The sequence below is a fragment of the Myotis myotis genome, unplaced genomic scaffold (assembly GCF_014108235.1).
Source record: "Myotis myotis isolate mMyoMyo1 unplaced genomic scaffold, mMyoMyo1.p scaffold_m19_p_3, whole genome shotgun sequence".
Classification (NCBI taxonomy): domain Eukaryota; kingdom Metazoa; phylum Chordata; class Mammalia; order Chiroptera; family Vespertilionidae; genus Myotis; species Myotis myotis.
Window position 1 is genome coordinate 95,211,158 of NW_023416335.1, and position 27,947 is coordinate 95,239,104.

Consider the following 27,947-nt stretch of genomic DNA (forward strand, 5'->3'; position numbering starts at 1 on the left):
ATGTCATAGGTTTGCCATCACTGTCCTAAGTGCTCACCTGCCTGCCGGCCTGATGGCCCTAACTACTCTCCCTTCCTTGTCTGATCTGCCCATCTGTTCTCCCCTCCTGGCCTGATCCCCCTAACTGCCTATCTGCTCTTCCCTCCTGGCCTAAACCCCCTAACTGCTCATCTGTTCTCCCTTCCTCTCCGCACCTTCAGACCCCAGCACAGGAGTGTTGAGAGCTCTCCGCCGAGGCCCCGCCCCCATCCTGACACCCCCCCTCAAGGCCAAGCAGTGCCACGAGCCTGCACACGCCTCCGTCGGGGGGGCTGCCCCATCCTGATGCCCCCCTCCAGGCTGGGTGGTGCGGTGGCCTGCATGTGCCTCTGCCGGGGAGGCCGCCCCCGGCAGCAGCCTCAAGTCCCGGTGGTGGAAGTCCCCGGCCCCGTCCCTGCCCACCAGCTCCTGTGGGCACACAGCCTGTTGAACGGTTGTGACTGGGACACCGTTAGGACCAATTACCATATTACCTCTTTATATATATATAGACTAGAGACCTGGTGCACGAAATTTGTGCACTGGGGTGGGTGTCCCTCAGCCCAGCCTGCCCCTCTTACAGACTGGGAGCCCTCAGGGGATGTCCTACTGATGGCTTAGGCCTTCTCCCTGTGGGAGCAGACTGGCCTCCCTCTGCAGGAGGTGACCGGGCTGATCAGGGGAAGGTGCCAGCCCCATCACCCTGATGCTGCTGCCACTGCCAGCCACTGCAGCTGCCACAGTGTTTTCATCAACACAGGCTCTGGTCCCTTCACCATGAAAAAATGACAACTTTCTTTAGGCATTTTCAAGATGTGTCTTTCATAGGATATAACATTGCTTTCTTTCTTTCTTTCTTTCTTTCTTTCTTTCTTTCTTTCTTTCTTTCTTTCATTCTCACCTGAGGATATGTTTCCATTGATTTTAGAGAGCTTGGAAGAGAAAGGGAAAGACAGAGAGAAACATCAATGTGAGAAAGACACTTTGATTGGTTGCCTCGTGCATGAGCCCTGACCTGGGCCCCAGCCAGGGAGGAGCCTGCAACCTAGGTACATGCCCTTGATCAGAATCGAACCCAGACCCTGCGGTTGGCAGGCTGAGGGTCTATCCACTGAGCCAAACTGGCTAGGGCAGGATATGACATTTCTTAGCCCCTTCAGCAGCGGACCTTAGTTTTTTCCTCCAGGAGTGTGGTGGGAAAACCCTAGATCACCTTCTTGGATTCTTATTACCCAAGTTACCAAGAACACTGTGAGTGGTGGCGTACAGGGAGCTTAGCCAATGAGAGGTCAGAAAAAGTGTTTCCTCTTCAGCTCACGCACAGAGGCCCCCCTGTGTTGTGTCTGCTGAGGTGGGGGCATGCTCTGAGCTGCTCAGCGGCCACTGAGAGCATGCCCCAAGCCCTGCATTGTGTCTGCTGGGCTGGGGATGTGCACCAAGCTGTGTGTGCTGCCTGCCCAGACGTCCTCCCTCGGCTGGGGCACGGATGCTATGGGCACCTCCATCTTTGTGACAGAGTGACAGTTAATTTGCATATTGCCCTTTTATTAGATTAGATTAGCATGATAATAAGAGTTAAATATTTACCCACAATTTTAGCATCCATTTTCTCATTTTATCCTCCACATTTGAAGTAGGTACCATTATTTCTGATATATAGATGAGGAAATTGAGTTCAAAGAGATAAATTACAGCTCATTGAAAGTCATAGCTAGCAACTGACAGTTCTACAACAGAACCAAATCTTTAGATGCTGACTTCCATGCTGTTTTCTACCATTCCCCTAGAATGGGAGGAGCTGTGAGGTCTACTCCTGTGCCTAGACAAAATAAGCTATCTGGGAACCACTAGGGCTGTCTGATCCACTGGGCACTCTCAAACCCTTTTATTTTTCTGCCTTCCACTGCAGATGTTGGAAAAGCTAATTGCTTTCTCAGCCTGTCTTGTAGCTATGGGCACCCAAGTGACACAATTTTGGTCAATGAGATATAAGCCAAAATTTGCTGAGAGTGGGCTGGGGGTTTTAGGCAGGATTTTGCTTTTCTGATGAAAAGGATGCATGCATTGGCACATTTCCTTGGTCACATGCCTTGAATATTGCCTAGCAGATACCTAGTGACCGGAGGATGGCGTCAACAATGGTGAGTGTGAACTGTTGTCTGAGTTGCCACTTCTAGCTTTTAGGTATGTGAGAATACAAGTTCTAATTAATTTATACCACTACTAGCTACATTTTCTGTTAGAATTTAAAGCAGAAATTGCTCTGTAACAATATTAACAACAAAATGATATAAATATTCCCTCAATTACTTAACAAAAGCTCTTATGTTGAATTACATTTGCACTTTAATCTACATTTTATAAGCCCATTCAAATAATCAAAATGACCATTTTTTTAAAAACTGCAATGTTTATTGTGAAATGTGGGGCAATTCCATTTTATCGGTGAGGAAGCTGAGATCTAGAGATTGTGAATGAGTTTTTCAGTTTTCATAATTAGCTAGCAATATCCTGTAGACAAATTCTATGCCATTTGTAGAATGATAGAAAGGTAGAAAGTAAATATTTAATTTTGCCATTCATCTGAATTGAATTCTGATTGTATTTATTAGGCAAAAACAATGTATCATTCAACATTATATTTAGATTTAGCAGGTAGATAAAAGAGCCATAGAACATAATATCTTTTCTCCAGAGTGTGTGATTTAGATAAGGAGCTATGAGAGAGATGCATAAAAGACCTTTAAAAATTTAAGAATATATTGGTAAGGCCCAAATGTAGATCACAACAGACATAAGAGTTCTCAATAATCCTCTTTGGTCACTTCATATATAGATATAATTAAACAAGTACTTCAAATTGGAACCTAATATGAGAATGGCAGAGGCTTAGTTAGTCATTGAGATAGTATTTGTATGTTAGAAAGTCTGCCAAATAGTCTGTGGAAAAACTTATTTGTTGTCATACAGTTATTCAAATTATCACCTTACCATTCTTTGAATGTCTAGAGCAGTGATGGTGAACCTATGACACACGTGTCAGCGGTGACATGCAAACTCATTTTTTTGGTTGATTTTTCTTTGTTAAATGGCATTTAATTATATAAAATAAATATCAAAAATATAAATCTTTTTTTTACTATGGTTGCAAATATCAAAAAATTTCTATATGTGACACGGCACCAGAGTTAAGTTAGGGTTTTTCAAAATGCTGACATGCTGAGCTCAAAAGGTTCGCCATCACTGGTCTAGAGGATCATTGGTGGTGTCCCCTCTACAATTTTTGACATTGGCCATTTCTGTACTCTCTTTTTAATGATTAATCTAGTTAAAGGTTGATTAATTTTGAATGACCTTTTGGTTTTTAGTTTCATTGGTTTCTCTATTGCTTTTGTTTTCTTTTTTAAAAGTTCTGCTTTTTATCCTTTTATTTATTTTCTTATGTTTGGTTTAATTTGTTCTTTTTTTCTAGCTTCTCAAGGCATATGCAGAAGTCACTAATGTTCTTTTTTTTAATATAGGCACTTAGTACTATAAGTTTTCCTCTAAATGCAGCTTTAACTACATACTCCCAAATTTAACATATAATTTTTTTTATTTTTAATTAGTTAAAAATACTCTTTAATTTCTACTTGATTTCTTTTCTGACCCATGTGTTATGTATAAATGTTTTATTTAATTTCCAAATATTTGGGAAATACTCAGATATTTTTGTGTTACTATTGTCTTATTAAAATTAATTATGGTCAGATAACATATATTGTATGATTTCAATACTTATATATTTATTTAGATTTGTTTTATAATCCAAAAAATAACATTAATAAATATTCCTTGTGCATTTGAAAATAACTTGTATTCAGCTGCTGGTAGGAGTGCTATGTAAATATTAGTTATATCAAATAGGTCGATAGTTTGTTCAAATCTCCTATATCTTTATTGATTTTCTGTGGGTTTGTTATATCAGTTATTGGCAGAGGCATGTTGAAATCTATGACTATAAATTTCAATAATTTTTTCTTGCAGTTCTATCAGCTTTTGCTTCAGGTGTTTTGAAGCTCAAATATTAGATATATAAATATTTAGCTACATAAATGTTGATGAATTTATTCCTATGTCATTTGAAATGACCCTCAGTATCTCTGCGATATTTATCTCTTGCTCTGAAATCTACTTTGTCTATTATTAACACAGTTGATCCTTAAACAACATGGGTATGAACTGTGAGGGTCAATTATATGTGGATTTTTTTCAATAAACACTGTAAACGTGTGTTTTTTTCCTTATAATTTTTTCTAGCTTACTTTATTGTAAGAATACAGCATATAAAACATCTTATATATATTAATTGACAGTTTATGTTTTCAGTAAGGCTTTTTGGTCAACAGTAGTTAGACGTGTTGTGCATCTCATCCTGAAGCCAGACTAGAAATACAACTAAATCAGAGAACATCCACCCAGAATGAACAAATTAGACACAGGTGAAGAGACAATTTACAACAATAAAGGGCAGAGGATGCCTGGAGACTGGTAGGAATGGGGACATGGGTTTGAGACGGGCAACCAGCTAGCAGGCCGAGAAGATAAGGAGGAAGCTGCGTTGCACCAAAGCTATGTCCATTGGTGACAGGCATAACATCCAACTGTGAAAAGGAAAAGGTCACAGGGCTGCTGACTGCCAGGGAATCTGGACCCAAGACCACAGCTGCAAAAGGCTGCACCATGAAAGGTGAAAGGTGCCCCAAGCAGCACAGTGCAGTTTCATAGTAGTTTTGTCCTTGCTTTTATCCTCTAAACCCAGAACACATGACTTTTCCATTGCAAAACTCACCCGAGGCTTTGGCACAGACTTGAGGTGTCGGAGGAGAGGCTGGGGAGGTAAGCAAGGCAGGGAGACATGGCCAGGAGTCCTGCACTGGGACATTCTTAAGCTTCTAAACCTAAGTGGCCATTTCTCCCCCAGAAGAGCTAGCCCCTCCCGGTAGCCTCAAGGCAGGTAATAGAGCCTGCCACTCCTACAGTTTGAGCTTTACAGAGGAAACAAAAGCAGAGGCCAAGGTTATGGGCCTGAATAGTCTCAAGGAGCCCTCAGTGACTGGATTGGAAGAGGGGCCAGTATGCCCTACTATTCTGGGAACCAAACTGATAAAAAAAACTCCAAGTTGCCAGCCAATCCCATTGGTCTCCATATAAGATCTCTGACCAACCAAGGCTAGAGTAATATATTGGGCCACTCATGGAGGAATAGCTCTGAGTCAGGAAAAAATACCCATCTTATTCTCTGAAAGCAAAACAGCACCAACCCCACCTAAAGCCCTGTCAGAAAGAGAAGCTTGAGTGATTAAGACTGACAGTTGGCAGACAAACAAAGAGGGCAGATTGGCTCTGCCAGCTTGCACCAAGGCTTGTGGAAACAGAGACAAGCAGAGGGCCTGGGGAAACAGACACAAGCTGAGGACGTGTGGATCGCTTGGAGCTTCATAGGGTACCTGAATGGATAAGAAAACATGACCCATATGTATGTTGTATACAAGAGGCCCACCTCAGAACAAAGGAATCACACAGACTGAAAGTGAAAGGAAGGAAAAACTTTTTTCAGGCAAATGGAAATAAAAAAAAAAAAAGCTATGATAGCAATACTTATATTTGACAAAATAGAGCTCAAAGTGAAGGCCTTAACAAGATATAAAGAAGGCTGCTTCATAATATTACAGAGATCAATAAAACAGGAGGCTATAACTCTGTAAACATATATACACCCAATACAGGAGCATCTAAATATATAAAAAACTTCTGGAGAATATCAAGGGAGAGATCGACAGCAATACAATCATAGTAGGGGACTTTAATACCCCACTGATATCACTGGATAAATCATCTACTAAACAAAAAAAATCAACAAGGAAACAGCAATCTTAAATGACACTCTAGAACAGATGGAACTAATTGACATTTTCAGAATATTCCACTCCAAAGCTACAGAATATACATTCTTCTCAAATAAATATAAGACATTTTCAAAGATAGACTACATGTTAGGACACAAGCTAAGTCTCTACAAATTCAAGAAGATTGAAATATCAAGCATCTTCTCATACCACAATGGCATGAAATTAGAAATCATCTACAGTAAAAATCCTAAAAAAACAATCAAGTACATGGAGGCTCAATAGCACGCTATTAAACAATGAGTAGGTTACCAAAGAGATCAAAGAAGAAATAAAAAACATCCTGGAAACAACTGAAAATGAACACACAACAATACAAAACCTATGGGTCACAGTGAAAGCAGTCTTGAGAGGGAAGTTCATAGCACTACAGGCCTACATAAAAAAAAAAAAAAGAAAGAAAAACTGGTAATAAGTTATCTAACACTACAACTTAAATAATCTGAAAGAGAAAAACCCAGAACAAGTAGAAGGAAGAAAATAATAAATATCAAGGGGAAGTAAATTACATAGAGACCAAACAAACAAACAAAACAACAATTCAGAAGAACAATAAAACCAAGAGCTGGTTCTTTGAAAGGATAAACAAGATTGATAGACCTCTAACCAGGCTCACCAGGAAACAAAAAGAGAGGACTCAAATAAACAAAATCAGAAATAAAAAAGGTGAAGTAATAACTGACCCCACAGAAATAGAAAGGATTGTAATAAAATACTATGAACGATTTTATTCCAACAAACAGGACAATCTGGATGAAATGGACATATTCCTAGAAAAATACAACCTTCCAAAACTCTATCAGGAAGAATCAGAAAACCTGAATAGGCCGATAAATCTGATGAAATTGAAGCAGTAAAAAAAAAAAAAAAAAAAAAAAAAAAAAAAAAAAAAAACTTCCAGCAAACAAAAGCCCTGGTCCAGATGGATTCACGGAGGAGTTTTACCCAATATTCAAAGAAGAACTATCACCTCTACTCCTCAAACTATTCCAAAAAATTCAAGAGGAAGGAATACTTCCAAACTATTTCTATGAGGCCACCATCACCCTAATTCCAAAACCAGAAAAAGACACTACAAAGAAAGAGAACTACAGGCCAATATCTCTGATGAACATAGATGTTCATCAAAATTTTAGCAAACCAGATCCAGCAATACATTAAAAAGATCGTATATCATGACCAAGTGGGATTTATTCCAGAGATGCAAGGCTGGTACAATATTCACAAATCAATAAATATGATATAGCATATAACAAGATTGCAAGACAAAAATCACATGATCATATCAGTCAATGCAGAAAAAGCATTAGACAAAATCCAACACTCTTTTTTGATAAGAATTCTTCAGTAAAGTGGGAATAGAGGGAACATATCTCAACATAATAAAGGCCATATATGACAAACCTATAGCCAACATCAAACTCAATGGGCAAAAACTAAAACCGTTCACCCTAAGAACAGGAACAAGACAGGGATGCCCTTTTTTACTACTCTTGTTTAACATAGTTCTGGAAGTCCTGGCCATAGTGATCAGACAAGAAGAAGAAATAAAAGCAATCCAAATTAGAAAGGAGGAAGTAAAACTGTCATTATTCACAGATGACATGATATGGTGCATAGAAAAGCCTAAAGACTCCATAGAAAAACTACTAGATTTAATAAATGAATTCAGAAATGTAGCCGGATATAAAATGAAGACCCCAAAATCCATAGATTTTATACACCAACAGTGAACTCTCAGAAAGAGAAACAAAAACAAAACCAAAAAAAAAATCCCATTTACCATTTCAACAAAATAATTAAGATACTTAGGAATAAATGTAACCAAGGAGGTAAAAGACCCATACTCTGAAAACTACAGGACATTGAAAAAAGAGATAGCTCTAGCTGGTTTGGCTCAGTGGATAGAGTGTCAGCCTGCAGACTGAAGGGTCCCAGGTTCAATTCTGGTCACAGGCACATGCCCAGGTTGCAGACTCAATCTCCAGTAGGGGCCATGCAGGAGGCAACTGATCAGTGATTCTCTCTCATTATTGATGTTTCCATCTCTTTCTCTCCCTCTCCCTTACACTCTGAAATCAATAAAAAATAAAAAAATACTGAACACATTTATCAACATAAATGTGGCCTCAGTGTATTAAAAAAGAAAAAAGAGATAGAGGAAGATATAAACAAGTGGAAGAATATACCATGCTCCTGGATTGGTAGAATCAACATCATTAAAATGTCCATACAACCCAAAGCAATCTATAGATTCAATGCAATCCCTATTAAAATACCAACAGACCTAGGACAAACACTCCAAAAATTTATATGGAACCAAAAAGACCCCAAATGGCTACAGCAATCTTGAGAAAGAAGAGCAAAGTTGGAGGAATCACAATGCCAGATACCAAGTAATACTACAAAGCCATTGTACTCAGAACAGCCTGGTACTGGCACAAGGACAGGCATATAGATCAATGGAACAGAACAGAGAACCCAGAAATTAATCCAAACCCCTATGCTCAATTAATATTTGGCAAAAGAGGCAAGAGTATACATTGGAGCAGAGACAGTCTCTTCAATAAATGGTATTGGGAAAATTGGACAGGTAAATGCAAAAAATGAAACTAGACCACCAACTTACACCATACACAATAATATACTCAAAATGGATAAAAAACTTAAATGTAAGATGTGAAACCATAAAAGTCCTAGAAGAAACCATAGGCACCATAATCTCAGACATCTCTCATAGCAGTATGTTACTGATACTTCTCCTAGGACCGTGGTCGGCAAACCACGGCTCGCGAGCCACATGCGGCTCTTTGGCCCCTTGAGTGTAGCTCTTCCACAAAATACCACGTGCGGGCGCGCACATACAGTGCGATTGAAACGTCATGGTCCACATGCAGAAGTTGGTCTTTTGTGGAAGAGCCAGTATTTTGTGGAAGAGCCACACTCAAGGGGCCAAAGAGCCGCATGTGGCTCGCGAGCCGCAGTTTGCCCAGCCGCAGTTTGCCGACCACTGTTCTAGGACACTAGAAATCAAGGGGAAAACAAACTAATAGGACTACATAAAAATTAAAAGCTTCTGCACAGCAAACGAAACCATCATCAAAATAACAAGAGACACCCACCCCCACATGGGAGATCATATTTGCCAATGACATATCTGATAAGTGGTTAATCTTCAAAATATATAGGGAGCTCATACAACTTTACAAAAGGAAGATGAACAATCCAATTTAAAAATGGGCAAAGGACCTAAACAGACATTTCTCCGCAGTGGGCATACAGAAGGCCAAGAGACATATAAAAAAATGCTCAAAGTCACTAATCATCCAAGAGATGCAAATCAAAATGACAATGAGATTTACCTCACACCTGTCAGCATGGCTATTATCAATAAATCAACCAACAAATGTTGGCAAGGTTGTGGAGAAAAAGGAACCCTAGTACACTGCTGGTGGGAATGCAGACTGGTGCAGTCACTTTGGAAAACAGTATGGAGTTTTCTCAAGAAATTAAAAATGGAACTACCATTTGACCCAGTAATCCTACTTCTAGGAATATATCCTAAGAAACTTGAAACACTCATCAGAAAGAATTTATGCACCCCTATATTCACATGATCTCACTCATGTGTGGAATCTAATGAATCAAATAAACTGATGATCAAAAATAGACCCAGAGTCATAGAAGCATGAACAGACTGTTGAACCTCAGAGGAAAGGTAGGGAAGGGTGAGTGGGAAGAGATCAATCAATGAACTTGTATGCATATATGCATAACCTGTGGATATAGACAATGGGGTGGTGAGGGCCTGGGGGAGGAGGTAGGACAGGAGAGGGCTGGAAGAGGCTAATCAGAGGAAAAGGAGAACTTGTGTAATACTTTCAACAATAAAGATTAAAAGGAAAAAAAAGAAAAAGGTACAGCAAAATGGAAAAAATATCCTATGTTCATGGATTGGAAGAATCAACATAGTTAAAATATCAATAATATCCAAAGCAATATACAGATTTAATGCAACCCCCATGAAATGCCAATGTCATTTTTTTAAAGAAATAGAGCAAGCAATCATCAGATTTGTATGGAACCATAAAATAGCCAAATAGCCAAAGCAATTTTGAGAAAAAATAACAAAGTTGGAGGTATCATGCTCCCTGATTTCAAATTATGCTGCAGAGCTACAATAATCAAAACAGCATAGTATGTCAGATAAACAGACGCACATATCAGTGGAACAGAATGGAGAGCTCAGCTATAAAACCACATGTATAAGGACAGATAATTTTCAACAATGGAGCAAGAAACACACAATGAAGTAAAAATAGTCTCTAATAAGTGGTTCTCGGAAAATTGGAAACCCACATGCAAACCAATAAAATTGGATTATAGTTTGTCCCCCTGTACAAAAATTAATTCAAAATGAATCAAAGTACTAAATTTAAGATCCAAAACAACAAGTAACATAGAAGCAAAATAGGTACCAAACTTATGGACCTTAGTCATAGAAAACATTTTATGAACTTTACTCCAAAGGCAAAAGAAGTAAAGGCAAAACTAAATGAATGGGACTATATCAAATTAAAAAGCTTCTGCACAGCAAAAGAAACTGACAGCAAAACAGGGGCAGCCAACCAGACAGGAAATGATATTTGCAAACAGTAGCTCTGACAAAGGTTTAATTTCCAAAATATTAATTTTATGAGTATTCCATAGGAACTCATAAAATTCACCAAACAAACAACCCAATCAAAAAGTGGGCAGAGAAGCCCAGCGGGCATGGCTCAGTGGTTGAGCACTGACCTATGAACCAGATGGTTACGGTTCGATTCCCTGTCAGGGTACATGCCCCAGTTGGAGGCTTGAGCCCCAGTATGGAGCATGCAAGAGGCAGCCAATCAATGATTCTCTCTCATCATTGATATTTCTATCTCTCTCTTCCTCTCTGAAATCAATAAAATTATATTTTATTGATATATTTTTATACTGGACCTGAAAATACACCTCTCCGAAGAAGACATACAAACAGCCAATAGATATGGTCATCCTCACTAGCAATTAGGGAAATGCAAATCAAAACTACAATGAGATACCACCTCACACCTGTTAGAGTGGCCATTATCAACAAGACAAGCAATAACCAGTGTTGGAGAGGTTGTGGAAAACAGGGACCCTCATTCACTGCTGGTGAGAATGTAGACTGGTACAGCCACTATGGAAAACAGTCTGGTGATTCCTCAAAAAGTAGAGAATAGAGCGACCATACAACTCAGTAAAACCTCTCCTTGGTATATACCCAAAAAACTCAAAATCACGCATTCTCAAAGATATATTCACCGCTATGTTCATTGCATCATTATTCATGGTGGCCAAGACAATCAAAGTGACCTGAGATAAAGGACTGGATAAAGAAGACGTGGTACTTATACACAATGGAGTACTACTCAGCCAAAGAAAGAATGAAATAGCACCATTTGCAACAACATGGATAGACCCTGAGAATATTATGCTAAGTGAAATAAGTCAGTCAGAAAAAGCTAAGAACCGTATGATTTCACTAATTTGTGGGATATAAAACTGAAACTTGTGAACACAAACAGCAGAGTTGAGGTTGCCATAGGGAAGGTGGTGAGGGGAAAAGAGAGTCCTAATATATTGTGACAGGATAAGATTTGACTTTAAGTGGTGGGCACATAGTGCATTGGAAACCCACAGCTGAAATATATATGTTCATGTTGACCAATGTCACTCTAATAAATTTAATTAAAAAAATAATGAAAAGTATTATTTTTGTTTACCCACATATTTACCATTTCTGATATTTTTTATTCCTTTGTGCAGATTGATATTTCCATCTAATATCATATTCCCTCTTGCATAAAGTACTTTCCTTAATACTTCCTGTAGTGTCAGTCTGCTAAAATAACATTGTTTAGCTTTAGAAAGTCTGAAAAGATTTTATTTTGGCTTTGTTTTTTAAAGATATTTTTGCTAGGTTGGGTTGGCTTTGTTTTAGTACTTTAAAGTAGGTGCTTCACTGTCTTCTGGTTTGAATTATTCCTGACTAGAAGTCTGTTATTTCCCTTTCCTCTTCTTTTCTTTTCCTTTAATTTCTTTTCTTTTCTTTTTAATATACAATTGTCCTTTTCCTCTGGCTGCTTTGAAGAGTTATCTTTATCTTTAATTTTAAGCAATTTATTTATGATGTGTCTTGATGTAGTTTTCTTCGTTTCCTTTGTTTGTGTTTCATTAAGCATGTTTGATCTATGGTTTAAAGTTTTCATCACACTTGGAGAAAAAGAATCACAGTCCACCCCAATATTTGTCCTTTCTTCCCTCTACCATCCTTCAAGGATTCCAATTACAAATATATAAGACCCGTTCACATTGTCCCTCAGTTCACTGATACTCTGTTAATTTTATTCAGTCTTGTTTCTCTGTGTCTCATTTTGGTTATTGTATCTATTGGATGTTAAGATTTCAACATATTGACATTTTACAGCAAAAATCATTATTTTATACATTTTTCAAGGTTTTAAGTTGGTTAATGAGAGAAGGTAAGTCTATTCTCTGTTATTTCTGCCCTATATCACCTGTTTTGATTTTATAATTTGTTCTTTTAATGAAAGCTACTCAAAAACAGATTTACTTCCTTGAGATTCTTGATTTTGCTTTCACAATCATTTTCAGATTGATTATTTTTACTTAGTTGAAAATTATTCTTTTTTATAGTGTTTTATTTGATAAGTTTACCTAATGTGGTTTGAAGATTTAGTCTCAAGCTCCCTATGTGGATTATTTTAAGTTCTGCACTTACCCGGCCTGTCAAAAGGCTTTAGCATTGTTTCTATTCAAACTCCAGGGTCTCTCAGTTTTATAATAGTGGCTCAGGGCTCATGTCCTCAGTGATGTTCAGGTCCTGGTTTGGCATCTCTGTGATTTCCTCCCCACAGATATGCAGCTTTATTCAAGGTTGGGCAGTAGTTGCAAATATTTTCTGCCTTTCATTGCTGTCTCATGCAATGGATTTAATTGAGGTCTCTGTCATGTTGATGCTACTTTTGTGGGCTTTGCCTGTAAGCTATCCTTACCCCCTTTCAGGGTTGTGAACTTCAAAGACAATCGTTTTACCTCTGTGTGCTTGTTTCATTTAATGTATGACCATACTACATATTTTTAAATACAACCTTTTGTTTTATCAGATATAATTGCTATATGTTTGGGCTAACAAGCAGGGTGGATGGGTTTAAATTATAATCCCCAAGCTCAGTCTTGACAAGATCTCATGTAATAATTTTGAGGGGTCCCTTTTTCATACTGCTAGAGGCTATAGTACCATGTTTAATTATATTTATAATAAAAAAGTTTTCTCAGCCCAGCAATACAGACAAATGAATTTTGCAAATTCATAAGGCAATTTCTGTAAGTTTATGAAAAATTACGTCCTACACTCATCTTTGAAAAGAAAACTTAACTAATATATCAATGAACATGAAAATCACAAGACATCATTTTATTCAGTTAATCCTATTATTGAAAGTCATATTAGATACAAAATACTTTGTCCATAATATTCTAAATGTTTGTGTGGTTTTGTGTAATGATTGACATATCACTTTAATATGTGATTATCTAAAACAATTTACATAATTTTACTCCTTGGTTTTTTAAAAGTATACTGTAAATGAAAGAGTCTAATAAGATATAACTAAAATTTCAGTGCCTTAAGAGGCTAACACAGAAGGGTAAACTAAGTCTCCATAAAACCCAGAGAAGAGATGGTAAAACTCCTCTTTGGATCCTGTCTGGAGTCACAGCTGGGAAAAAAAAAAAAAGATATAACTAAAAGTATTATTAATTCCAGAATATTAAATTTGCTATGATCTAATCACCTGCTTTTAGTCACCAGGTTATTCTACTAGCTTTAGCTTTTAAAAATATGATAGGGGATCAGCCAACATAACTCTAAAGGAAAAGAAGCCTAAATTCTAATATGTAAATTTTTTTATTCTCTATTTTTTAATATGTAAATTTTTGTTCACATCTGATTTTCCTTTTTATAAAAGCTTGCATTAATTCCCATGTTTCTATATAACAGGGCTGTTTTACACTGAAATACCATTAAGATTGATGGAAGTGTACTATCTGAATAAGCTCTCAGAATCAGGTTCATATTATAGGTCATTTGCCTGCCCCTACTGTCAACTGAGATATTTCTAGTAGTGCCTAATAACTACTTATGTGTCCTGTGCTCTCTAGGATCTCTCCTTTGGAGTCACTATTTCTGTGTAAGTTTTACACCATATCATTTTGCAGTGGTAGAGCTTGGCGATTGCTCTGATGTGTAGTTTAGGAGTGCTTTATCTCTTTTACAAGACCAAATGTTTCTCAGTTGTTGACTTTTTGTTTTCTTTCTAATTGCTCTGGAATAGTTGGTACAGACCCTGCATGTAGGAGATACTGACATATTTTTTCATATCTAGAAAGATGGGAGAAAAATGACTTACAATTTATACGTTATAGTTGGACAAAGTTTTAACATTTTATTTAGCTAATATCACCTAATCAGTAATCTAGCAAAATGTTAACTCTGCTACAAAGTCCATAGTATCACATAAGGTAAAGTAGTACAAAAATTGTTTGACTATATTTTGTGCTTGGCTCTACTTGTTATAAAATTCATAGAAGTAAATGAAGATAATACTGAGGCAGATTTACTTTTAAAGTCACACAATTATTTAATAGTGATGTTTAATCTCTTAATGAAGAATCCTACAGGATCACAATCAGTATAATTAGTATAATTACTATAGAACATACCACTATGACACTAATTTCTTTCTATTCTTCTTAGATAAATCTTAAATGCCTTGAAAGAAGTGTATTTAAATTAGTTGCACTAAGAGAAAGAAATTTAGATTGTTTTTGATAAAGTTTTTCATTACCAACTTTACTTTATTATGGTTTAAATGACTGAGACCACTTAATTCAGATTTGAAATGCATAAAATAGAGTCTTTTTAGAATGTAATCCTATGTAATAACAGCCTAATATGCTAAGTGTTCAGTCGTTCGTTCAACCAATCAAAGTGTAATATGCTAATGAAATGCTAAGGCTGCTCAACTGCTCACTATGACGTGCACTGACCACCAGGGGGCAGATGCTCCAATTGGTAGGTTAGGTTGCTGCTGGGGTCTGGCCAATCAGGACTGACTGAGTCTGGCCGGACATGCCCTGGAGCCCTCCCATGGCCCCTCCCTGGCTGGCCAACCTCCAGCATCCCTCCCCAGCCCCGATTTTGCACCAATGGGGTCCCTGGGCCTGGTCTGTGCCCTCTTGCAATCCAGGACCCCTCGGGGGATGTCAGAGAGCTGGTTTTGGCCCGATCCCACAGGCCAGACCAAGGGATCCCACTGGTGCATGAATTCGTGCTTGGGGCCTCTAGTATTAGAAATAAGTTCCACAGCCTTAGAGAAAATCCATTTATAAAGAGTTTATCATGAATGTGTGTACATGTATACATTTTATTTTATTTTTAATTTATTGTTTAAAGTATTACAGATAGTAGTACATATGTCTCCTTTTTATTTCTCCTCAGAAATTTTTGTGCTTAATCATTATTTGTTTTTCATAAAACACAAATGATTTAAATGTTTCATCATTGTCTTACCACTCTGGAGTGTATTTCTTTGGCATACAAAGGAAATAAAAATTCTGATTCCCCTTCCAGGCGAAGCCCATCTTTTGTAACACGCAAGTGACCCATTCCTGTCTGTTAAAAAGATGAAACAATAGAGATTTTGTTATGGTTTTCTTTTTCCTTTCTTTTAGTATCAGCTTAAATTACATATGCATTTTCATGAATTTCCTATCAGCACTTTTCTGTATTTCTCTCAAATACTTTATTTAAAACTTTAGTTATTTTTATTCAATATACAGTATTTTATTGTCTTGTATAAATACAAAGGCCCACTTAGGAACTACATATAAGAGTTTAAGAATCTCTTTACCATAAATACCCAAAAGATCACCATCATGTAAGAAAAATAATTATATCACTACTATTTTAAAATGTTTTAAATTTTGATGCAATAAAATGGACTCTTTTGAGGTGTACAGTTCTAGGAGTTTTAACACATGTAACTGCAACACAATCAGGATATAGAACAATTCTATCACCAGCACACCCCAAAACAAATACTTTTTGAATGAAGGTTTCAAGTGTATCATTAAGTTCACAAAATAGCCAATATTTATTGGGCATTTCTTAACTAAAAAAGCAATAAAGGAAGATGTGGAGATCTATTCAAGGTGTCTGCTCTTCAGGAGTTTTCAGTGTTAAAGTAACTATCAGAAAGAATAGAAAACTTAATTCTGGAAATAACATACCACCATCATGCTACTAAATCTTGTGGACATTTGAAAACTTCCTTTCCTTTGCATTCTCAACAGCATTCAATACTGTATCTATTTCTCCTTGAAATACTATCCTCATTTGATGTCCACCATCCCGTGCTCTCCTAGCTTTTCTCCTACTTCAGGAAACACTTTCCCCCTTATTACACATTCATCCCCCTCTACCCAGCCTTGACAGCTGACTTTCTCAGGCTCAGTCCTAGGCTCTTTCCTGGTATTCTCTCTCTGGCCACACCCTTGGCTTCCACTAGCATCTCTCTTCTGAGCTCCATACCCAAATATATGGTTGCCAATCTGTCCTCTCCTTTAGAATATCTCAGAAGCACCTAAATTAAACTCATTGAATCTTTATTTTCCCTCTCTTCCCCCAAAATAGACATGGATTTAAAGTTGGGGGGCAGCAGAAAAGCCAAAAGAATGAAACGAAGACATTTTATACAGTAACAGGTGATTGATTTCTAGGACAGAGATGTGTTACTCTAAACTGATGCCATAGACTTCTCTGGTTGACAAGCCCCATTCACAAGAACCAAATTCAATGTGTGATTACATAATCTGCATGGTGCTCTATCTGAGGACCATCTTTATGGTCCTCTTCCCAAAGTTAGGTTTGGGAGCAGTGGTTTCCCTCTGTGCTTGATGGAAGCACCTCATGCTGCGGGGCTTGGGCCAACCCCCACCACAGGCAGGGGAGCCCTCTGGAGTCTCTCTTACAGGTGTGATTCAGTGTGCAGTTAGTTTGAAGAAAGGGCTCAAAGTCTCAAAAGTTGATAACAGTCTCTCACAGGATCCAACCATGCATTTGCAAAGCATGGTTTACAAAATTAAATCAACATTAGAAATATTATGAAATCCATCATGTGTGGATAAGTTGTATAAGCCCTGACAATTGTTGCTTTTATCTTTTCCTGTACAGTAAAACCTTGACATAATGGACTAATTCAGTTGAGGGGGTGTCTATTAAAGCTGAAAGTCCATTATATAGTAAACCAGATTTTCTGAATGGGTATGTTAAAAAATTGACAAATTAGTTTACCTGTTTTTACATATGTAAATATATTTGTGTAATTATAATTAACTATGTATAAAAAGTTTAATTTCACAGAAAAGTTTTCTAAATGTATTACTGCAACTTTAAATTTATACTGAATAGGTCTAGTAAAAGCATGCATTCAAGTCACCACAATTAAATGCACATAGTTTGGGCATGGCTTGGTGCATGTGGGAACATCTGCTAGCAGGTGTTCAAACAGCTGTAGAGAGTCACACCACGTGACTACAGAACCAATTTTTGGGCATGATGTGATGTGATCATGTGCTAATCATTCGCCTGACACTGTTTACAAACAGTAACTCTTGGATTTAAGTATGTAGACTATAGTAGTTATAGATATGTAATATTTATGTTGGAAAAATTATTATAGTGTTTTTTCCAATATATGGCCTATTCACTAAAATTTGTTCAAACAGTGAATTAACAATTACAAATAATCTGTTAATTTGATTATAAGCAAATCTTGGGTTAAAAGCATTTTAAAATTAACAGGGTGTTAATTTTCACATATGACATAGGGACTGGAAATTCTGTTAAATTGAGGTCAGCAAAATCAAGGGCTTACTGTAATGCATGGGCCTGACTTAAGCTTTGATTACCCATGCGTCCACTTCAAAGACAGCTATTTCCAATAAACACTACAAGCCTTATGGAGCCAGGCTGCCTTCCCCACTGCATCTCTTGTTTTAGAGATCTTGGTTAATTGCAATAAGTGACCACTTGGGCTACTTGTTTTTGTGGTTTTTTTCCCTCTTCCTGTGCTTTAAATTCCTGCTCCTATGTTTTAAATTAACCAATAAAGGGTGGGCCAGGTGAAACCCTAGGTCCCCAGCCTCCATCCCAATAAAAGCAGAATCTCAGGATCCTGTGAGCTCTCGACCTTGCTTCATGGCCCCAGATGTTCTGTTGAATTTCCCAGGTCTAGTTAAGTAACAAAACCTGTATCATTTCAGAGTTTTCTGAGTTATTACTGAAGGGCATCTTGCAATCATAAGAACTACAAGGGCTGGTCCAGCTACAACATTGGTAATTGATGATAGGCTGAGCGATACAAACCAGGATAATAAGCCACTTTTTAGCAAACAATTCCATCAGGAATTTTATATCCTAGAGCAGTGGTTCTCAACCTTCCTAATGCCGCTACCCTTTAATACAGTTCCTCAGGTTGTGGTGACCCCCAATTTCATTGTTATAAATTGAACATAATTAAAGCATAGTGATTAATCACAAAACAATATGTAATTACGTATGTGTTTTCCGATGGTCTTAGGTGACCCCTGTGAAAGGATCGTTCAACCCTCAAAGGGGTCGTGACCCACAGGTTGAGAACTGCTGTCCTAGAGGTAACCAAAGTGAAGTTTTTAAATGAAAGGTTATCATGGTGGTACGTGGGCAGAATAAATAGTCATCTCAGACAGTGGATAAAGAAAAATTTAATTAATTTAAAGAAAGGGACATTAAGCACTGAACCAAGGAGACATTGGGTTGATGATGGCTGCCCCCAGGAGCTGGAGTTTCATCCTTATGCAGTCACTGGTGGGAAGCTCTTATTGTCTGTCATCAGTGGGTTTGGGGGCTGAATGGGCAGACTTGGAATGTGGATGGAATGCAGGTGTGCAATCAGGTGTCTTTAGGACCGTATCAATTTCTTATATGGTCTGATTCCAAGTGTCCACCAAGTTATTTTTTCTGGTCTTGTTCTCCTAAGGCAGGAAGCTTACAAATGGCCATTAAAGATCTTAATTGCCCTATAGTCCTAACATTTCCCTCCTCTATTTGTTAGTAATTATTTTTATGGAATCAGACCAACGGTCTCTATCTTCTACCAGTCATCCTAAGAAACAAGGCCTCCTGGTGCTGTTGGCAGGGTTATATGTATAAACAGTTACCCCACATATCAGAAACCAAGCAGCCGGCAACTTAGTATGTCCATTACTATAAGGGAGGGTGGCATTGTCAGAATAGTTTATATTGTAGATACTGAAAAACAATAACTAGAACACCTGGTAAAGATGCTGCATATAATTCTTAATTTTTAACATCATGATCTACATATGCATCTATTCCTATAGCAGCCTGAAAGGGTCACCCATATGTTACTTCATAGGGACTAAACCCAACCCCATTCAGGGAGCTACTCTAATCCTGAGCAGGATGATTGGCAACACCTGATTCCAATGTAGATGAGTCTCCTAACATAGATTGCCTATATTCTTTAGGGAATAGTTCATTTTCTACTTTCCCTTAAGATTGGGGGTGGTATGCTGAGTGGAATTTGTATGTGATAGCTAAGGCTAAGGAAACCTGTTGAGTGACTTGGGAGGTAAAAGCTGGTCCTGAGGCAGCCCCGGCATCACTTGTCTGGTTTTGCTACTTTTCTGGGTCTGGAGCTGAAATACACCTGAGGCCTAGATGTTATCTTTTTTTTTTTTAATTAAATCTTTATTGTTCAGATTATTACATTTGTTCCTCTTTTTTCCCCCCATAACTCCCCTCCTCCCAGTTCCCGCCCCACCCTACGCCCTCACTCCCCACCCACTGTCCTCTTCCATAGGTGCACAATTTTTGTCCAGTCTCTTTCCGCATCCCCCACACCCCTTTCCCCCCCAAGAATAGTCAGTCCATTCCCTTTCTATGTCCCTGATTCTATTATGCTCACCAGATTATTTATTCACTTGATTCTTAGATTCACTTGTTGCTAGATGCATATTTGTTGTTCATAATTTGTATCTTTACCTTTTTCTCCTTCTTCCTCTTCTTAAAGAATACCTTTCAGCATTTCATATAATACTGGTTTGGTGGTGATGAACCCCTTTAGCTTTTCCTTATCTGTGAAGCTCTTTATCTGACCTTCAGTTCTGAATGATAGCTTTGCTGGATAAAGTAACCTTGGTTGTAGGTTCTTGGTATTCATCACTTTGAATATTTCTTGCCATTCCCTTCTGGCCTACAAAGTTTCTGTTGAGAAATCAGCTGACAGTCGTATGGGTACTCCCTTGTAGGTAACTGAGTTTCTTTCTCTTGCTGCTCTTAAGAGTCTCTCTTTGTCTTTTGCTCTTGGCATTTTAATTATGATGTGTCTTGGTGTGGTCCTCTTTGGATTCCTTTTGTTTGGGGTTCTCTGCGCTTCCTGGACCTGTAAGTCTATTTCTTTCACCAGGTAGGGGAAGTTTTCTGTCATTATTTCTTCAAATAGGTTTTCAATATCTTGCTCTCTCTCATCTTCTGGCACCCCTATAATTCTGATGTTGGTACGCTTGAAGCTGTCCCAGAGGCTCCTTACACTATCTTCATATTTTCGGATTCTTTTTTCATTTTGCTTTTCCAGTTGGGTGTTTTTTGCTTCTTCGCATTTCGAATCTTTGACTTGATTCTTGCGCTCCTCTGGTCTGCTGTTGGGTGTCTGTATAATATTCTTTATTTCAGTCAGTGTATGCTTAATTTCTAGTTGGTTCTTTATCACAACATCGAGGGTCTCCTTAGATTTCTTGAGGATCTCACTACATTTATCGGCGGTCTCACCAGTCTTTTCGAGGGCCTTACTAAGTTTATCGGCAGCTTCTAGACAGTTCTTGAGAGACCTTAAAAGTGTGGTTTTGAGCTCTATATCTTCCATTTCTGACATTTGCGTCCTGTTTCTTTGTCTCCGCATTTTTATATCTTTTCTTGGTGCACCCCCTAGTGGTCTTTGTGCGCAGTCTTGTAGTTAAGCCTTGATTGTTGTCGGTAATACCAGGGGTGATTTGACCTCCAGGCTAACTGGCTATGAGAGTCAGCTGTGTCTGCAGTGGGAGAGCTTCTGTGCTGGATCTCTAGGGCGGTGCTAATCTATCCTTTGCCTGAGGATATCCGGCAAATGGTTCTGTGCAGGGCTTGGGCGGGGCAGGTCCCCGGGGATCTACAGGGCGGGCGGAGCGAGCAGTTATGGCTGCTCTCAGTTCCGTCCCTAGGGGCTCTGTCTCTCAGAGTCCCAGCAACTGCTGCAAACCTCGGAGAGAAAGCTGCCTTCGAGTTCCGACCGAAGCCAGACAGTCCCGCTTCTCCCGTTTGAGTCTGGGTCCCCAGAGACTCGCCCGGATCTGGAGCTCAGAGTCTGAAACTCCCTCCCGATTGAAAACAACAACCGCGCCCTCCGCCGCCAGCCCGCTCCTCGCTCGCACTCCGCACCTGACTATTTCACTTTAGCACTGCGCCTCCTCTGAGTCTGGGTATGATATTCTCTTTCCTCCTAGTTGTAGAATTTACACTCAGCCGGCCTTCCTGTGGCTCTGGATGATGCCAGTTCTGTCCTTTTTTATATCTCTGAAGTGGTTGTTCGAGGCAGCAATCTCCGGCGTTAACCTATGCCGCCATCTTGGTTTCTCCTAGATGTTATCTTTAGGGAGGAAAAGGTCAGAGGGTCTAAACTGCATGACCAGTGATACGCTAGGGGAGAAAAGGTTACCCTGGGGGTGAGGTTCTTGTTTTCCCAATTTTGTCCCTTGCTAGGCATCTGGAGTTTTCTTCTCTAGTGAGTTTCTATACCTGGCCCATTGTCCTTGCTCTGGGGGTCTAACATTAAGATTATAAATTGTAATCTGATGACATACTGCTTAATTTCTGGATTCAAGAGAATAAATGCTGTCTGGCCGGTGTGGTTTAGCAGTTGAGTATGGACCCATGAACCAGGAGATAACAAACAGTTCGATCCCTGGTCAGGGCACATGCCCGGGTTGATGGCTCCATCTCCAGTAGGGGGCGTGCATGAGGCAGCCCATCAATAGTTCTCTTTCATCATTGATGGTTCTCTCTCTCCCTCTCCCTTCTCCTCTCTGAAATCAATAAAAAAAATTTTTTAAAAAAGTGAATAAATGGCATTTCTTTTCTCACCTTGGGATGTGAGAAGCCCACCAGTTTCACCCCGTCATCTCCAGCACTCTGCAGTCCTGCCCTCTCTCCACTCTCAGGGCATGGCACCCTTCAGCCACAGCACTTTTGTGCAGGCAGGTTGGTCCGTGGCAGCCCTGTGCCCCTTATATATTGTTTACTCCCTTATACTGGCATTCTCTCTTCAAATCCCAGCCTAATTTTTACTTTCATTGAGGGGCATTCTTTGAGCTCTAAAATTCTTTATCAATTAAATTGTGTCATATTGCTTATTAGGGAATTTGGTTTTTATATTGACTGCCAAAAATTTACCGAGTTTCTTTTTAAAAACTTATTTTCAATTATGGTTGACACCATCCTCATTCCTTAAAAATTAAACATTTGCTGAGCTGGCGTGCCTCAGTGGCTGAGCATGGACCTATGAACCTGGAGGTCAAAGTATATTTCCAGGTGATGGCACATGACTGGGTTTCCAATTTGATCTCAATGGGGGGCATGCAGGAGGCAGCCTTTCCATGATTCTCTCTCATCCTTGATGTTTCTATCTCTCTCTCCCTTTCCCTTCCTCTCTGAAATCAATAAAATATATTTTAACAAAAAAAAGTGAATAAATGGACAAATTGTACTTCGGAACATGGCAGCTGGCAGGACTGGAGAGAGGGACAGTGTGAGTAAGTGAGGGAGTGAGAGGGCGAGTGTGTGTGTGTGTGTGTGTGTGTGTGTGTGTGTGTGTGTGTGTGACAGTACTTTCATGCAGAAGTCTTAGGGGGGGAGGGGAAGGGTGCGAGCTCCCCTGGCCAAAGAGCCCCTGCTGCCACCACAGGCACTCCCCGCTGGCTCTGGCTTGGAAAGCCAGCCATCTGAAAGGGTTTGCAAGGTCCTCCTTGGGAGGAGGCTGCAGGAAGCAGCAGTGGGTAGGTGCCCAACCTCGCCACCACCCAGACTAGCCACAGTTGGGCCTGAACCCATGTGAGAGTGCCCCAAGGACACAACCTCAGGTCCACGCACCTAAGTTCATAGCAGCAGCAGCAGCAGAGAGAGCCAGAGCCCGCCTGCCACAGACAACACCTGGCCATGAACCTAAGGGAACAGCAGCAGGACCCTATGCATCTGCAGCTGACAGCCACGGGACCCCTCACTATGGGCACAGAGCCTCTGCTACTGCTACAGCCACTCCCTGGTCACAGCTCCAGCTTGGAGAGTGTGCCACCTTGAAAGGTTTACACTCCTCCTGTTCGGGAGGAGGCTGCGAGGAGCAGCAGTGGCTATGTGCCAAGCCTCACCACCATCTGGACAGACCCCGTCCTGGTCCCCATGTGGCCACAGAGGTCACAACCCAGACGCAAATGCCTGTAACAGACACCTGTGAGGCCTCTGCATGCCTGGCACACACCCAGCCTGAACCCATGCACCCAGTGGAACCCAGCCTGGACACTGTGCCACCACCAGGCGACCACTACTGACCCTGCAGGGCTCTTGCCCCTGACATGTACTCAACCACTGCCACCACTGCCCTAGAGTCCTGCCTCCAAGAAGGACAGGAGGTAGATGTAGCCTCGCTTGACCTGGAACTATTAAACTGAGGACCGGAGGAGACTGAAGAGGCTGCAGATATGTAGGTGAGACGGGAGGGCCTGGGACTGAGAGAGGAAGCCTCAAAGGCACTGTCTGTGGAGACTGCAGAGTGGGTGCAGTAGAGGGAGCCTGGGGCTGAAGTCCCTGGATAGAGTAGCACTAGCCCTCTGCCATCCTGTAGCCTGGGAAGCTCTTCTGACCAGTGGGGAGGACCACACAGTGGAGCTCAGGGCCAGCCTACATTGGAGGGGTCTGAAGGACACACTTAACATAAAACCTGGAGGGCCCTCTAATACTTGAAGGAACTCGTGCAGGTGAGCAAAAAGGGCACTGGACAGTAGGTCCAGGAAGGAGATCAGCACTGTCCACGTGGAACACAGGGGAAATCCCCTCTTTCCCACTGGCAAAACAGCTGCTTCTGACCTGACCTACAGTGACCTGAGACAAGGTGGAACACCCCAGGGCAAAAAATCTGTGCCCCTGCAGGTAACAGAGAGGAGGTACCAGCAAGCCAGGGCTGAGGCATTAGGAGAGGAAGGGCCTGCCCCCTCCCCCCACAAGCCACTGGCACCACACCCAACAGAAGTCTGATCAAACCATCCTGGCCAAGACCAGGATATCCCCACAGAGCCCAGCATCATGGGGAAAAGGAATACAGCTTACAAAAGGGACAGTCAAGGTGTGAGACACAAGGCAGACCCAGCCTCTGGGCTAAGGAGTCCCCAACCACTGGACTACTAAGGGCTTCAAGTTGCCCTGGGTCAGAAAGGGACAGTAACTCATATTGACCTGCACCAGAGAAGCTTCCAGGGGGCCCAGGATAGACACACTAAGAGACCACATTCAACATCAGAGCAAAATTCAAGGAGCTCCACAAATAGCAGACCCGAAGGTTTTACAGTGGTTGTGTATGTGAGGTTTTGTTTTTTGATCTGGGTGTTTTTTGTTGGTTGTTTCCCCGCATTTTTTCTTTCTTCTCTCTCTCTCTCTTTTTTTGCATATCTCTAATTTCTCTCATCCCTTTGATTTTATTCTACTTTTGCCTATTCTTATTGTGATTAATTTTCCTTATTTTATTTTGATTTTCTCTTTTTTCTCATTATTTCAATCTTACATTTTCTATCTATATCCTATATTCATTATCATTATGTTTTAAATTCATTATTATTATTTCACTTATTTTCTGTTTCCTTTTCTTTTTTCTCCTATACCAGTTCTTTTAGCATCCTCCTGTTCCCATATAGCCATTTTTCCATCTTATTCTTGTTTATATCCCCTTCTAAATATTTGATTGTGTGTCTTTTAATATTCTTTCTATTTTTTTTTTCTTTGCTTTGCTTTCTCTTTTTTTTCCTTCTCAGTATTTCCTGTTGTTGCATTGAATAGCTTGATTTTCGTGATATTTTTTGTTTCGTCCTATTGTGTCTTGTTATGACCTGATAGTAACAGTCCCAATTACAACATGAGAGCCCAAATAATGCACAGAGGGGCATTCCTAGAACATTCAGCTCAGGTGAACAAAGAAACTGCACCACTAGACTCCTCAAGACACTTTCTTCATAAGGCCATCCCACAAAGATTGGAGGGCAGGGCATAACAATTCTATCAAATACATAGGAGAAAATACAGAGAGACAGCTAAAATGGGGATACCAAAAAACATCCCCCAAATGAATGAAAAGAAGGAAACTCCAGAAAAAGAAATAAATGAAATGGAGGTAAGCAACCTATCAGACATAGACTTCAAAGCAATGGTTATAAAGGTGCTTAAGGAACTTATTGCAAATTACAAGAGTATGAAAGAGGACATAGAGATCATGAACAAAATCCAGACATAAATGAAGAATGATATATCTAACATCAAGAACACACTGGAAGGCATTAAAAGTAGATTGGATGAAGCAAATGATAGAATCAGCGATTTGGAAGACAACATAGAAATAAATACCCAATTTTAGCAGCAAATTGGAAAAAGAATTTAGAAGCAGGAAGATAGCTTAAAGGAGCTCCGGGACAACATGAAAAATAACAATATCCACTTGACTGAAAAACCAGAAGAGGAAGAGGGTGAGCAAGGAACAGAGAACCTACTTAAAGAAATAAAGATAGAAAGCTTCCCCAACCTGGTGAAGAAAAATGTCACACAAGTTCAGGAGGCACAGAGAGTCCCAATCAAGAGAAACCCAAAGAGACCCAAACCTAGACACATCATATTCAAAATGGCAAATGTTAAAGACAAAGAATATTAAAGGCAGCAGGAGAAAAAAACATACCTACAAAGGAGTTCCCATTAAAATGTCAACTGACTTCTCAATAGAAACACTTCAGACCAGAAGGGAGTGGCATGAAGTACTCAAAGTAATGAAAAGCAAGGGCCTAAATCCAAGAATACTGTATTCAGTAAGGCTATCATTTAAAATAAAAGGTTAAACAAAGAGCTTTCCAGAGGAAAAAAAGCTAAAAGAGTACATTAACACCAAATGAGCAATATGAGAAATGTTAAAGGGACTGCTTTAAAAAGAAGAAGAAAAGAAAAGAGAGAGGATCATAGCCATAAACAAAAGATACACAGAAACTGAAAGTGAAGGGATGAAAAAATATCTACACTAATAAAAGAGAAATATGCAAATTAACCATCACTCCACCACTCCGCTACACCCACAAGCCACGCCCGCCAGCCAATCAGGAGTGAGTATGCAAATTAGCCCAACTAAGATGGCGGCAGCCACAGAGCTGGAGCGAGCAGGAGGCTTGGGTTGCCCCTGGTGATAGAGGAAGCCAAGCTTCCTGCCTGCACTGGCCGGCCCAGGACTCCACTCAAGGCTACAAAGTTTCAATTATAGAAGATAAATAAATCCCAGATACCTGCTTCCAGACCAATAGGAGAGGCTAGCAGCTTGGGTAGCCGGGGGGCATGGCCAGCCTGAAAATGGCCATCAGCCCCTCACCCAGGCTGGCCAGGCACCCCAGTGGGACCCCTACTCTGATCTGGGACACCCTTCAAGGCAAACCAGCCGGCCCCCACTTGCACACCAGGCCTCTATCCTATATAATAAAAGGGTAATATGCAAATTAAACCTAACAGCAGAACGACTGGGAATGACTGGTCACTATGACACATACTGACCACCAGGGGGCAGACGCTCAATGCAGGAGCTGCCCCCTGGTGGTCAGTGCGCTCCCACAGGGGGAGCTATGCTCAGCCACAAGCCAGGCTGATGGCTGCCAGCACAGTGGTGGTGGCAGGAGCCTTTCCCGCCTCTTCAGCAGTGCTAAGGATGTCCAAATGCAGCTTAGGCCTGCTCCCTGCTGACAAGTGGACATCCCCCAAGGGCTCCTGGGCTGCCAGAGGGATATCTGACTGCCAGCTTAGGCACGCTCCCCCAGGGAGCAGGCCTGAGCCAGCAGGTGGATATCCCCTGAGGGGTCCCAGACTGTGAGAGGGCACATGTCGGGCTGAGGGATCCCCCTGAGTGTACAAATTTTTGTGCACCAGGCCTCTAGTATTCCATGAAAAAGGAAATGAAAAAAGAGCTGGGGTAGCAATACTCATATCAGACAAAATAGACACCAAAACAAAGGTCATAACAAGAAACAAAGAAGGCCACTTCATAATATTAAAGGGAATAATTCAACAAGAAAATATAAACCTTGTAAGCATATATTCACCCAATATAGGAGCACCCATGTTCATAAAAAATTTCTAGATGGTCTTTAAGGTAGAGGTTAACAGCAATACAGTCATAGTAGGGGACTTCAACACGCCACTGACACCACTAGATAGATCTTCCAGACAAAAAAAACAACAAGAAAACAGAGGCCTTAAATGACACACCAGATTAAATGGATCTAATATTTATGGAACATTTCACCCCAAAGCAACAGAATATACATTCTTTTAAAGCACACATGGGACTTTATAAAAGATATACCACATATTAGGACACAAAACAAGCCGATAGAAATTCAAGGAGATTGATATAATATCAGCATCTTCTCGGATCACAATGGCATGAAGTTAGAAATCAACTACAATAACAAAAGTCAAATACATGTTGGCTAAATAGCATGTTATTA

General features: G+C 40.1%; 1 protein-coding gene and 1 pseudogene across 1 annotated transcript in view; one reads left to right on the forward strand and one right to left on the reverse strand.

Annotated features, from left to right (window-relative positions):
• Positions 1-27,947, reverse strand: part of SGCG (sarcoglycan gamma) — a 208,701-nt gene that overhangs the window by 77,752 nt on the left and 103,002 nt on the right. The window contains exon 7 of the mRNA XM_036301222.1: positions 15,631-15,732. Within this exon, the coding sequence (XP_036157115.1) occupies positions 15,631-15,732 (102 nt within the window). The remainder of the gene's footprint in view (positions 1-15,630; positions 15,733-27,947) is intronic.
• On the forward strand, positions 13,665-13,779 carry LOC118652375 (annotated as a pseudogene).